At 52.2% G+C, this 14,343-nt stretch overlaps 2 protein-coding genes across 2 annotated transcripts in view; both read left to right on the forward strand.

Moving 5' to 3' along the window:
• Positions 1 to 10,172, forward strand: part of Cdk5alpha (Cdk5 activator-like protein) — a 12,395-nt gene extending 2,223 nt beyond the window's left edge. The window contains exons 2-5 of the mRNA XM_017911592.1: positions 16 to 133; positions 741 to 971; positions 9,667 to 9,963; positions 10,054 to 10,172. Coding sequence (XP_017767081.1) covers positions 16 to 133; positions 741 to 971; positions 9,667 to 9,963; positions 10,054 to 10,149 — 742 coding nt within the window. The 3' untranslated portion in view covers positions 10,150 to 10,172. The remainder of the gene's footprint in view (positions 1 to 15; positions 134 to 740; positions 972 to 9,666; positions 9,964 to 10,053) is intronic.
• A 224-nt stretch (positions 10,173 to 10,396) lies between these two features.
• LOC108555777 (titin) lies at positions 10,397 to 14,337 on the forward strand. The gene has a single exon (XM_017911591.1). It carries the CDS (start codon positions 10,418 to 10,420, stop codon positions 12,323 to 12,325), a length of 1,908 nt encoding a protein of 635 aa, XP_017767080.1. The 5' UTR covers positions 10,397 to 10,417; the 3' UTR covers positions 12,326 to 14,337.
• Positions 14,338 to 14,343: the final 6 nt, after the last annotated feature.

Here is a 14,343-nt window from a genome sequence, read left to right on the forward strand (position 1 = left end):
CTCGTGGAAGCGTTTCAGCACGGCGAACAACAACAAGAAGAAGCTCGACAATAAAAACAAGAACATTGGCTTCAGGCAGCCGCTCGATAACATACCCATCGTCGACAAGAACAAGAACATACAGACGCCTCAGGTGATCCTTGATTTTTCTTTCCCTCGTATCTCTCGCGAAACGTCGTGTCGAAATATCTCGCACTAGTTTCAATTGCCCGTTCCGTCGATGCGAATATTCCACGAAGAGAACGGAACCAGTGGCTCGGCACGCTTGCGATCGTTCGGTTGAAAAGTATCGAGACGTGGAATGCGTGGCTCTAGAGCTTGCGACGCAATCGTCTACGTGGCGATTGCGGCAAGGGTGGCCCATTTTCGTGCAGGCGTCCGGCGAAGTAGCCTCGAACCGACTCGGAAGTCTCGTGCATAGAACGTCGAAGGTGCTTTGACCCCAGATACGATCGAAAGTATATCGATCGCACTCGTTCTTTCCCTTGCTTTGTTTTACGAGCACGCGCGTATTTTCCTCCATTTTCTTTCTTTCCGACTGTAAAGTAATATCGCCTCGCAAGGAACCCGATTATTCGGCCAGACCAGGCGCCCCAACGTGAAACGGAAGTCGAGACTCCCCTGTCGATGAAGAATTATTCATCGCCCGGCACGCTGCCGATCCCATTTCACTCCATCAAAGATACATCGTCTCCCGCGTGTATTCTTACGATGATTAATCCTCTATTCCGTTGGAGCAGACGAAACCACCGGCGTCGAACAACAATCACACCACGCACAACCCGACGTGCGAGAAGCCTGCACCCCTGAAGCCAAGGAAAGCCGTGATCCAAGCCTCGACATCGGAATTGCTCAAATGCCTCGGCGTCTTCCTTCACAGGAAATGCACCCGTTTAAGACACTTCGAGGCAGGCGACGCCATCATGTGGCTGAGGACCGTCGACAGGAGTCTACTGCTTCAAGGCTGGCAGGTGAGCCTGGTCCACCCAACTTTCCGCGCGAATTTCCTCTCGGAGAGCATCCCCACGTGTCGATTGCGCCATGGGTCAGAGAAGCTCGTTGGGAAAGCGAAATTAGTCGATGTTTCCACGCGAGCGACGCGGTCGCACTCGATAGCAGGCCGAGCAATTAACGATAACGCGATAATTAATATTTATCCGAGGCGCGGGCGCGTTCTCGCTGCTATCTGATTAAAGCCCGTCGTCGGAGTATCGCGATAACGAGTTAATTAAGGCAGACACCGAGCGATTCACAGTTAACGATCGAATTACCGTCGCCATTAACCCCTGACGGAAAGTGCGAGCGATAGAAACGAAAGTTGAACGAGGTTCGCCAATCGGGAACACAGCTTCCTCTGGCCCGGAAGATATTCCGCTGCGCGGTCGAATCGTCGTCGACATCCTCCGAGTCAATGCGTAATTGGGGTGCAGGGAAGAGTGTCGAGGCACTTGGGCGAAACGAGATTCGCCACGCGTCGCAACACCACCCTCCACTCCTTTCCTATCGAAACTCTTCCACGCTTCGGGGTGCATGTGCGCGCGGTCACCCACGGGAATACGCGTACTCGTAACGAGTGCCACCGCGTTAGTCACAATATGTCACGGAGGGAATTAAGCTCTTCGCGGAACGAAACACCAGCTTCCATTTAGGCGCGTCCATATGCTACTTCGCGGCGCGATCAACCGGTCGCTGCACACGGTTTACATTGCTATTCGCACGAGCAGTGATCGAGTCACTGTTTCCCTTCGACTGGGATTCGTTTTCGCTGTCAAATCTCGCGTTCGTTCTGCCAATACCGTGATCACGACTTATGTACATTCTACGCCACTGGGACTACCCACACTTTCGTCTCCCTTTGCGTTAGGAAAAGGATTCTTTTTCTCGTTATCGCGTGGGTATTGTCTCGTGTCGTTTTGTTCGAATGGAGTTCCGACTGTGGTGATTTTGACGTATTTCGAGGATGTTAACGAGCGTTCGGTGTATAGGAAGCAGGCGCGTGTCCTTCGAGCATAGTACGAAGTTGGTTCACGTGTCTATCGGGCGTAGCCATTATCGCGTGCTGCTCGAGACACGGTGAATAGCGGGGAATTCCATTTTCGATGTATTGTTACCGAAAGTCGATCAACGTGCAAGACGTTGAAAGCGCAAGAAATGGCGATTCTTCCGTCATCGGGGCCCGCAGCATGAATCGCGTCGGAAAGAACGACAAAACCGTCACCGATAAGGCTGCCGTTCGCGATTGTTCGCGGTTTCTCGAATAACCGTGAACGAAACAAAACGGGAAAGTATCGGCGAATATCGAATTGGGTCAAGTACTGGCATACGATTAGACACCACCTTGAGTCCAAGTACCACTGCAAATTTATCGCTTTTATTTTCACCCGCCAACCCGACACGAACGCTCCCCCGGCGTCCAACCCCGTTTCTCAGCGAGCTGCGTTTCCAGAATCGCGTGGAAAATCGTTCCTCTACCTGATAAACGCTCGTTTCCTTCGACTGTCCCTTTTTTCCGCCCGGACACGAAGGTCATTATCGATTATCCGGCTTACGAGCCACCACGAGGTGTTTTCGTGGAGAACCGTCATCGTTCTAGCCACGAAAACGATATTTACTCGGCGTGGCAAGCGGCTTCTCTATCGTCACCAGTGACGTCCGTGTCCCAGGCCACCTTGGTAACGATTTCATCCCACGTGCATCGACGATGTAATTTCTAGCTATTACGTAAAACTTGCAGGCTTTTCTCTTCGTGCAACGTTGCGTCGGTGTACCTGCGTTCTCCACGCGCTTTATCGCCATTGCTCGGAAACATCTTGACCTTAAACCTTCTCATCGTTACGCGTAAACAGATGTACGAGGAATAAAATTATCGAGAAGCGATGGGAAACTGGGTAACTCGCGTTTCAAACGATTCCCTTAATTCCTGTATCGATAGACGCGACAGGTTCGGTGTGCATGTCCGATAAACTCACCCCCGAAAAGAGCGTCCAAGGGTGCCGGTTTATCTTTCTATTGAGAATCGTCCCTTAACCGGCTTATCTTAAAGACTCCGTCAAGATTATACCCTCTTCTATCACGGAACGTTTCTCCGTCTCCTGTATCCGTCTATAGGGGGATGATCGAAGAACGGGGCGTGTGTTCTAAAGCTGGCCCTACTATATTCGTAACACTTGGCCGAATCGACTGGAATATTTATACGTTCGACCCGCTAATCCAGTTGCAAAAGTTCGATCGAAATGCGACATTTCCATCGACGCGTTTCGCGTACAGCTGTCAGCATCGATCTTCGACTCGTACCTCGAACGATTCCTTTTTTCCCTCCCCTCCCCCCCCCCCCCCCCCCCCCTGTCCAGTGGGCTGCGTTAACGCCGATGAAACGCGAGATTTCTCCGTTGGATCGATCACGGGATCAAGGGGAATAGGCGAGGGTATTAAGGGAAGCTGCACGACTGGAAATAGCGTCTTCTCTGCGGCAAAGGAACGCGGGAAAGCAATCCCCCTTTGCCTCTATTCGACCTATGCGAAAGTCACGAGTTCGCCGCAACGATTCACGATGGCCGACGTTCGCGGGCGAAAGTAGCATTGACAGCAGCGTGGATGCACGCACACGGTAATAAGGGGCGGGAACGGGGCTGATCCACGTGCGTGTGTTTATTCGTCTGAGCGAGTGCACGGGTGTACAGGCAAACATACGCAAAGCCGCGGCTCTCGCTGTCAAAGGATCTCTTTAGCGATCATCTCCGGAGCAACCCTGTTTTCCAACCCCAAATCCTACTAGCCCTTGCTCGAACCTCGAGCACAGCGTCCCTTCCACGAGTGTCCGGGGTCGATTCTATTTCCTGGCCCCTGCCGTTCCTCCGTGCTCGATATCGTCCCTCTGTATCGCGCACAACTATAAACTCCGACACAATTATCAGCGGAATTATTTTTAGTTCGATGCTCCGGCCTGTTACGCTATCGGCCACCCGTTCCTCGTCACCTACTTTCCTCGCACGGGCTCGCTATAATAAACCGACTAAAATCCTTTTATAGCTAGGCTGGACGCTTTTCCCATTCCCTAGTTCATCCCCCATGCGGCACTAATTCGCGCGTAGTACGCGTACGGCGCCGTATTTGTCTTCTCTTTTTTCTCTCCTCTCTCCGGCAGAAATTGGAACGCTGCGCGGTTAATTATAAAGAACCGGTGGTGGCGAATCGATAGGGGGCCTATCGGAGGGGGTGGGTAAGGCGCCACGGAAAATGTGCGCAGCAATGTGCAGCCCCGAGGAAAACCGCGTGATGGGTGGGAGCTAGGGTCACGTGCGTGCAGTGGCAACGTCGCAGAGCCACCCCTTAGCCAGTGTGGAAATATGCGGGGGACCTCGCCAGGGACGTTCACCCTTCGGTTTTAATTGCGAAGGGGAGACGACCTCTTCCCGAACCCCGGAGCTTCTTACCCACGAGAGAAGAAGCTCCCAGCCAAGGGAAAGGGATTACTTAAAAAAATTGCAGCTTTCGTCGGCCGTTTGTCAGCGCGGGTTTATCGAAACGATGCAACGCTCACCCCTCGTTTTCCAGGGGTCCCGATGTTTCGGGAAATCTGCAAGGAAAGAGAGAGAGAGAGAGAGAGAGATAGAGAGAGACGTCGACGAGATAAAGTTGCACGATGTTACTTGGTTCCGTAGGAAAGAATTTCCACGTCGTTGAGGAGAGAGAGAGAGAAAGAGAGATAGAGAAACGTCGACGAGATAAAGTTGCACGATGTTACTTGGTTCCGTAGGAAAGAATTTCCACGTCGTTGAAAGTTGCTCGTTAGTGGTGGATGTTTTCCATTTCCCTGCCTAGAAACGGAGATTCGATGGTCGATGCGAAGTTTCGCGTAAGCTTATTGCTGTACGTTCTACCGTATCGCAGCCGCGTCGAATTATCGAAAGCCCCCAATAGTGTTACGTAAAAGTTGCCTTTATCGATTCGCCGCTGCGAAACCGAAATGCTATTATTATTAAATATCGGCCGGAATTTTTCCTTCTTATCTGCCGCTGGCGCACGAAAAAATCGGTGGTCTATAGAAAATTGTCGGCCTAAAAATATTTTTAGCACCGAGCAACGCTCCGTCGTGAAAATATTTGCGAAAAAGAAAAGGGAAAGAAAAGGAAAGAGGAGGAGAAAGCAGCAGGGAAAATGAACTGAAAATGAACTTTCGCTGGAAATAATTGAAAACTCCGTGAAGATGTAAGGCTTGCCCTGAAAGTTCGGACTGCGAGAGGCTGGCAAGGACGATCGCTGCATAATTACTCGCGATTCGCGGTGACTTTGACGCAAGTGGGGCAATCAGATGCCCTGAATAATTTTCCGTCGTGCTTTCTGCCACTTCTCCTTGCAGATGCCACTTAATTCGACGTTAAGTGGCGCGCATAACAACGACGGTCATCGAAGCGACGACTGTAATGGCGGAACACTTTCTCGGAAATTGTACCCCCTCGCACGAAACAGAGCGGAAAAAAAGCAAAAGCTCCGCGACCAAATTATCCGACAACTGTCACGGGGCGTACTCGGTACTCGTGCTTTTCGAGTGTTCCTTTTTATCGACGCTCGCTTCCCCGGAAATGCTCGTTTATTTCACCGTCGCTGCCGTTCCGCGTTCGATTCGCTCTCGGCGTTTCGTAGAAGCCGCGCGGGTATTATGCCGCATGGTATTATACCGCGAGGAGGGAACGAAACGACAGAAAAGCACGCTCTCCTCGGCCTGAGGTTTCCACGCGACGACGGAGAACCGCAAATCGATCGTGCACGTGCTGAAATCTAATCAGTCAAGGGTGACACACGCAGCCCGCCCTAGAAACACACTCGCGTCGAGGGCGTCGACGGATTTCGCGCGCTAGGCGATGCGGTCGCGTTGACAGATTCGAGTTTCCACTGAGAGCGAAACGAGAGGTTTAAAGAGACGGAAGACGGGAACGAATTACGAACCTGTTTACTCACCTTCGTCTCCGTTAACTTGCTTAACACGGTTGAAAACAAGTCGAAAGCACAGGAAAGTCAAATCCGAACGCACGAAGCGCATTCTTTCGATTGGATTACGTAAAAGTAGCGGTAACTCGCGTTAGCGTGGAATTTTCGAAGGTTACAACCGGAATATCCGATGGACGGGATTAGGTAACCGAGTTTGTTCTATTTGCTGCAACAGCGTTTCCGCTACGAGTCGCATAATCCTCTTTCGACGAAAACACTGCCAAGTTTCCAGCCCGCTGTGGGTGGTCAGCCTGGTCTTCGAGAAGATTCGCGTGTCATTTCGGATCTCGATCGATCCTTCGTTCCTCGATGTCAACCTATTTTTCTCTCTTTGGCCAGCTTGCTCGTCACGAAGAAGCACGTGACCGCGCTGCGAGTTTGACAGTCGCTAGACGTCGGAGTAGGAGCAACACGTAGATCGTTTAAGTTAGAACGTTAATCCACTTTGTCTAGACGGTAAATAGAAGAAGGTTGAGCGTCATTGCGGAGAATCCCGTTAAAGGGAAACCGTATATCGATGGAACCGTTTCCCGTGTACACGGTGTGGCTGGTGTAACGACAAAGGGAAAGCGCACGTGCAAGATACGCTATCTTTGTTCCTGTCAACGGGAAGCCAAGCGAACCGATTTCGAATTCCGGAGAATCGTGACCCGTAATCGCACGCGACGCGTGCACCGCGTTATGTTCTCGATCATCCGCGGATTATCTCGCTGTCAGAGATCTGCACGATCGCGATCGGTGCATTCTTGCTCTCCGAATGTCTTCCGAAAGGAGGACGATTTCTCAGCGATTTTTCGGGTCGTATTGATACACGTGGCGAAAGCAATCGTCCGAGGCAGGATCGAATTCAATTAGACCAAAGAGAGTGGTCCCTCGAGATACCACGGGACATCAAAGGGACACTTTGGTGGGGGTGAATGCGACCTCGCGTTGATTGGAGCTAAAAGCGTGTACCTCCGCGGGTTCTGATCGGTGGAATTAAAGGTTCGTCGCCGTCTCGGGCGTAGAGGGCGCCGAAAATTCAATTAGTAGCGTTGAATCTTCGATAAGCCGATGAAAAACGCGGCTGCAGAGGTCCGCGTAGGGATGCAGGCCGCTCACCCCTGGCAAATATCGACCGGGATGAATATACCGGGCTGGTTGTGTTCCCGTCGGCTCTGTGTCGCCGTTTTTCCACCCTCGGAGGCTTTGCCGGAGCCACGTTACAGCCGAGCAGGTGGGCTCTGTGAGCTGACCAAGACACGTGGAAACTCCACGGACATATCGGGCACATGCCTCGGTGAGGTCTTTATTTTAAAAATAAATCGCTCCTCCTTTGCCGTGCCATCCTGCTCTCCCCGTGCTCGCGCCCCGATACTGCGATCAATTAATATCGAAAGCTATTATCTGTCCTGAAAAACGAAAATAGCCCGGCTATTTATACACCGGAGCGCGCGGTGTTTTGTAACTTAGCTGCCGCGAGACCCTTTTTCTTCCTTTTACAACTTTACACGGCTACCTTCCTCCTTTTTGCCAGCTATCGACCGGCTCCTTTCCTTCCTTTTGCCGGCTACACCGGCCTGCCACGGAAACTCTTTGCTTTCTTTTCACCACTCTCGCGGATCTTCTTCTCCTCCTTTGTGACGCGCGATATCGTTAACTCCGGTCTCAAATCTCGCCCCCTGTCCTCGCTATCGCTCGTGACACGCTTCCTGGATCCACCTGTTACGATTCGAGCGAACATCCGTGCCCTCCGACGCGAGCTTCCGCTCGGTTGATCGCCCACCGTCGAAACGAACTCTAACGACGTCGCCTCTCGGCCACGGTGACGACGACCCGGTGCATCCAGCACGAGCGTCGACGTCTCCGCTGATCGTCGCACGTGTCCCGGTCGCATCAGGTCGCTCGTTCGCATCGAGCCGTGTGCGAACGCTTCACGCGCTTAACGAGGGTGGCGACGGGGTGGCGACTGGGTGACGCGAGGTGCAACAACCGGCGGGGCGACAACGCGCTGGCTAAATCGCCGCCGGCCGAGAGGAAGCGTGTAGTATCGGGAGCATCGATCCTGCCAGGTCACCGCGGGACCTCGCCGTCGGTGCATCCATATGTGCAAGAAACGCCGCCCCTCTACACGAACCCTCGCCGATCGGAAAAACCGCCCCGCCTGTGATCACCACCGTACGTTTTAATTATCACAAAGCATTCGTTGTAATTGGAGAACGACTCCGGGGGTGGGGCGAGAGATTGCTCGAAGGGTCAAAGACTCGCTCCGCTTTGATTATGAAATCGAGAACGCCTGTGTGTGTATGCGGATCAAAAGCGCAGCGGGGAATCGTGGAGAAGTCGATTAATTTCGAAAAGGATTCCCCGTGTTCCGTGTGCTTTTCCTCCAACTTCGATGCTCGAAACACGACGATTGCTATAACCTATAATCCGTTGTCACCGTTGCGGTATCCAACCTACCGATGGGACGTTAATCGTTTACCACGGACCATGGGCGTGTCTCTGTGTACATCCGAATTTGATGTACACGCGAGATAAACGAGTTAAGTTCGATGAACGCTGCCGCACGATCATCCGTACCTTTGTGCAAGCGTTAAGCCAATGATCGGACCATCGGCGGTCTGAGCGTGCTCCACGAGCCAATGCACTTTGCCCGTGCACTCTCGGGCCAGGTCGACCTACGCGCCGTGTCCTAATTCTCTAATGACTCGGAGGACTCGGTTTCTAGAGCAAGGAGAACGACTTTGCTAAAGGACAAGCGACGAAAGTAGACGGCTTCAGCCGTCGCTGTTAATATTCAGCTCGCGGAGCACGGAAATAGCCGTATAGGTCGCGATACTCGGTATTAACGCTTCTGTTCATAATTCGGATTCGTGCTCCGAAGTCTTGGGAAGAACGTTTAGTCACGCGTTAAAATACGTATATACTCCAAGAACGCCACGTTCCTTTAATTCGATTACACTTGGGAAGATTATAACCCGACGCGTACAAGTTTAGCAAAGTTTCAGCCCGCAAATGAAAATCGTCGCACGAAAGAAACCTTGATCTATTCCACTCGTTGGGGTCACGATTCCAGCTGAATAAACTCGCGTAGGAGACACGCGTAGATCCCGAAAACTGCGTCAGTGGAAACGCAGATAGGGAAGTTAACGCGATAAAATAGGAGAGATAGAGCTGCTCGTGTGACGATGATAAGCGAATGGCAGGGTGCAGGGGAGCAGACCGCGAAACGTGGTTTGCCCGTGGAGGCCGCGATGAAAGGAAGACCCGTGGCAATCGAAGTATCGACCGCGGCCGTCGTCGAGTGCGACAATGCCGATTGTAATTTCGCAAGCGTGGCACGTAATGCGACACCGAGCGTGAATCATCCCTTTCTGCCGGTCTAGAAGTATCGTCTGCGCACTGCTAGCCAAGAAGAAGCACTTGGCGTAACCCGAATGCGCGGGGCTGCGCCCGTGCTGGAATAATACGTGCGCTCCCCTGCGCCAGGAACGCATCGAATGTCCGTCTAGGCTTCTCTGCTCGAAGGAATTCGATTTTACGCGTCACCATGTTTCCATGTAGGTCGGGTCTTGTCGTCGCCTTCGACTTTGATTGCTAGGACTGGCGATGCGCGTGGAAAGTGGCAGATGGAGATGTAGAAAAGTTTGGTACTGGTATCGAGGATGGGTACTAACGTAGATTGTTCTCCAACAGGACATCGCGTTCATCAATCCGGCCAACGTTGTGTTCATTTATATGCTGGTGAGAGAGCTGGTGGACGGAGAAGAAGGTTCCGAGACAGAGCTCCAGGCGACGGTGTTAACGTGCCTGTACTTGAGCTACAGCTACATGGGCAACGAGATCAGCTATCCCTTGAAACCGTTCCTCATCGAGGATAACAAAGACAAGTTCTGGGACAGGTGCTTGCTGATCGTGAATCGTCTAAGCTCCAAGATGCTGCGGATTAACAGCGAACCGGGATTCTTCACGGAGGTCTTCACTGAACTGAAGGTTCGTTGTAGTCCACGTAGAGCTAGAGTTAAATTGCTAGAGTATGTTCGATCGAGTAGGAATAAGGATTAAAAGAGAAATTCGAATTAGGCCTGCGGAGCTGGCGATCGAGATAATCTGCCTGGTACCGGCCTCGAGCGAAGCCTCGTCGTCTCCGGAGTCGCGGTACCCACCAAGGCGGCTTGACGGAGCTACACACACTTGCTGGTGCGCTTCGACAGGCACAGCTGCGACGTCACGACACTCTGACGACGGTCGTCGCGACGACGAGGAGCTGCCACCGCAGCTTGACCCCTCCGCATCGACCTCTACCTCGACGTTGCATCGACAACCTCATCAGCATCATCACCATCACCATCACCATCACCACCATCATCGACCTAGCCGCGACGATGGGGAGCCGAGCGGACGATGTCAGTCCTGTGGTCAGAAACGTCGGGAAGAGATCTCCTACATGATCGAGGATCTGGACGCTATCGAGCCGGCGCCTCTCGAGTCTCAGAGAACGCCAACGACCCAGAGAACCTGCAGCTGCGACACGGTCGACGCGACAGAGAACCGGGATCGTAGAGATCTCCGCAAGTACCGAAGCATCGACCCTAGATGGACCGACAGTAGCTTCCTCTCTCCCGACGACGCGATCCGGGACCTGAAGAAACGCGCCAGCGACGGAACCGAGTTTCGATGGGCTCTGCACACGTCCAGCACCGATCTGGACCTGGCCAAGAAGACCAGATGCAGTTGTCACAGCCTGACACCGGAGGAGAAGAAGTCGCAGGACGTCCAGCGAGGCGATCTCAGGAAGCACCACAGCGCGGAAACGGACAAATGGTCGATCAAGCCGGATTACTTGAAAACGCCGATGCACGATCTGAGGAAGCACAGCAGCGACGACACGAGAATGGCCAGGGAAGCCAGGTGGTTGCAGGTTCCGGAGGTGTTGCCCAATCCGAAGCCAAGGTGCACCTGTCCAAAGTCGAAGGTGCTGCCACCTTCGCCGGCGGTGGAGCCGCCGGAAGCAGTGGAACCGGAGAAACCGAGGTTACAGGAACCGGAACGGAAGCTGTATCATTCAGCCTCGTTAACGGTGGAGCGCAAGGAAGAGCCGACTGCGCAGCCGGCTCCGGAGAAACCGGAACTGAAGAAGCACGCCAGCGAGGATACAAGGCTAGTGAGAACCGAGAGGGTCAGGGAGAGACCGAAGCTGGAACGATCTCACGCGAGAGTCGACAGTCAAACGTCGAAGAAATGGGGCGTCCAGGAGAAGGTGAAGGAGAAGGTGACCAGTCCCGACGAAGGGAAGAAGGCTCGTTCGAAGTGGGCGATGAAACCGCACTTCTCCTTGCCGGTCGAGAAGAAAGACTCGAAATGGAAGAGTCAGGAATCGACGGAAGGATTCAAGAGCAAGAGTCTGAAGGAACGGCCAAAGTACAGCATTCGAAGGAGCATGTCACCGGAACCGGATCCTCGTCAGATGACCAAACTGGAGAACAGAATCGTGCGAAGGTTGATATCCCCGGAAATCACGATTACAGGCGCGAAATGGGCTCCGTACGAGGACGCTTCTCCTCTGCCGACGATCGGGATGAAGAAACGCGAACCGAAGCACATCAGCGAGATCAAATGGACTCCCTACGACGGTTCACCGACGGAAGGTGGTGGCGGCGGCGGTAGCTTCGCGGTTCAGGAGCCGGAGGAACCGAAATCCTGGTCGCCCTTCCACAACGTCACGCCCACGCATCATCCGCCCCCGGAGGCGACACCTTGCAAGAGCGACGACGAGGACTTTCGATGGAGAATCCTTAACCAGGTTTCCGCGTTCCCGATCTATCAAGGCGGCTGGAAGGACGAGTCCCCGGAGAGAACTCCGCCGAAGAAGGTACAGTCCCCGGTGGATCTGTCACCGCCTATATGGTCACCTCTGGTTCCTACGACTCCCGTGAAGAGGCAGAGATCGCAACAGCAGCAATACTCTCCGCAACCTGTTCAGAGGAAGAGCATCGTGAAGAGCCGCGTAATGTCGAAGAGGAAGGCTCTTAGGGCGAGATCGGAGAGCAGTCATCAGAGCGAGGATAGATTAATACCACCTACCGTGATCGTTCGCGCGGCTAGCGAGGAAGCAAAGGGCCGACAGAGACCGCAGTTGACGAGATCGAAGGCTTTGTTAGAGGTTCCCGTGACGATGGGGATTACCAAGAGATCGTTAAGCGAGGAGGTGCCTCGTATGCGAGCTCGTGAACGGGCACGTGGCCCTAATAGAGCGCACAGCGAGGAGGCGCCCAAGTACGAGGACCCGTGGTTTACTAACGACAGCTTGGGAACCGAGGCGACCGAGTTGCGAGAATACGTGACGACGGTTTAAGTGGGGACGGTAGAAACGATTGACGGTACTCGAAATCGAAGCGAAGGTATTTTATAATTAATTTCCTCCCCTCGTTTGTCCGTGGACGGACGAAAGAGGGGAGGCGTTTCTCATGGTTAGCCCGATTAGATGTTTTGTACCGGCGTAGAAGCGAGATATGTACATTAAAGAGAAATTTGCGTGCAACTGCGATGACAAAATTATTTTCGTCTCCGAGCCGTTCACTTTGTTCAATTGCTGCTTCTGCTTCACTCATCGTCGACGCGTGACAGATAAGTAGCGCGCTGCGAATCGTACAGAGACCGTGGATTCACGAGAGCGAACCAACGTTAGGAGAAAATATTACGTCGAACGTTTATGGGTAAGCTCTCTCTCTCTCGAGAGAGAGAGAGAGTTAGAAAGAAGAAAAAAGAAACTAATGGAAGAGGATAAGGGGTTAAGGCGATGGGAAGATGAGGTTGGAACCTCGCGACGACCATCGACGCTCGCGCAAATTCCATATCGTTGGCCTACGAAACGAAGACTACGAATCGAAAGTTTTCTATCGCACACCCGAGAGAAAACGTTGTAGTAGTAGTAGTAGTTGGAAAGTCAACGATTCAATCTGTAGAAAAAATTGTGAGAAGGCGACAAAGATGTTAAGCTGAGGGGGACGAGCAAACGTCGAGACAAGGGGCTAAGTTGCGAAGCGAGTTCACCCAGCGTAGAGATAAATATTACACGTTGGAGGACTCGAGGGACAGATATCACGGCAGCCCTCGTGTGAGCGTTCTTCTGATAAACGAGGAACGATTTTCGGCTCAACGATACTGAACTATTTCAGCAACACTGAGCACCGAAAAGTACAGCTCGACGCGTTAACGGTCGAACGTAATATTCGATTAAACGATACATCCGACTTAACGATAATAATACGAGCTTAGATCTTTAAGTATAGTAGATATAAATACCGAATAAAAACGAAAGGAGAAATTACCAAGAACTGTGCGGTTTGCGTGTTGCTGGTCCGAAGAGCGGGCAGATGGATAGAGGAGTTAGGCTGATGGAAAGTCTTAGGGATGAAAAGGTCGATGAAACGAACGATACGATTCGAGTGCATGGTGAAGAGTTAGAGGAGTAAATCGGTCTGGTTGGAGGTACGAGACGAAGGTACGAAGTTCGTTTGGTGAGTCGTCGGAGCTCGACGAGAAGGACACCTTTGTTACACATTCCTTTCTGTTTCCGCGAACGAGAATAATAGCGTGAACGACCCGTCGTATAGTGAATATAGTGGGCCCCTCGGTGGGTCTCGGATGGATCGTTCGCGAATGCATAATACGCATAATTAAGTTCATACGTGAATTAATCTGGGGGCCGCTATCTGACGGCTGAGTTGAGGACGACATTTAGCAGCCCCTGTGTGCCGGCGCGTGCAATACTAATTAGGATTACATTTACGGTTCATTGAATAGCCACTTAAGGATGGGGTACTAAGGTTAAGCGAAAGAAAAACGCAATTAATCCACGTTATCGGCGGCTGCACGTACTTATTAAACGACTACGGTATGTTTTCTCAGTAGCGAACTTTTTCCATTGACTGGTCACCGTGGAATCGACGAACTCGCCGCTCGTCGAGGATTTTCGAGTACTGTATACATACTGTAAACGCATATGCTCTCTGTACACACGTTCGTCGGTCTCCTTGCGGCTTCTCTCGCCGCGATACTCGATCGTTTTAGATTTTTGATATTATTGCAAGGATATTCGGACGTATCTCTGGTGGCGGAGGAAGCCTCGATTGAAAGTGCATTTTGTATTTCGATTTCAATGCATCGCGATCATCCGTCGGTCTGTGCTACACACCGACTAATCAGTGCTTCGAACGTGTCATCTACGGAAACATTAATACGGTAACAATTTCACACCGGCATCTTACTCACCGAGCACTTGGCACGCGTGTTACTTTGTTATTATTCATTCCCGTTAATCGCAAAGTAATATGTACGTTGACTGCTGCCAAACAAATCCGAACATCTCGG

The sequence above is a fragment of the Eufriesea mexicana genome, unplaced genomic scaffold (assembly GCF_001483705.2).
Source record: "Eufriesea mexicana isolate 0111107269 unplaced genomic scaffold, ASM148370v2 scaffold265, whole genome shotgun sequence".
Taxonomy (NCBI): Eukaryota; Metazoa; Arthropoda; class Insecta; order Hymenoptera; family Apidae; genus Eufriesea; species Eufriesea mexicana.

Coding starts and splice junctions, on each gene's coding strand:
- LOC108555777 (XM_017911591.1), top strand. CDS start 10,418: ATGATCGAGGATCTGGACGCTATCGAGCCGGCGCCTCTCGAGTCTCAG.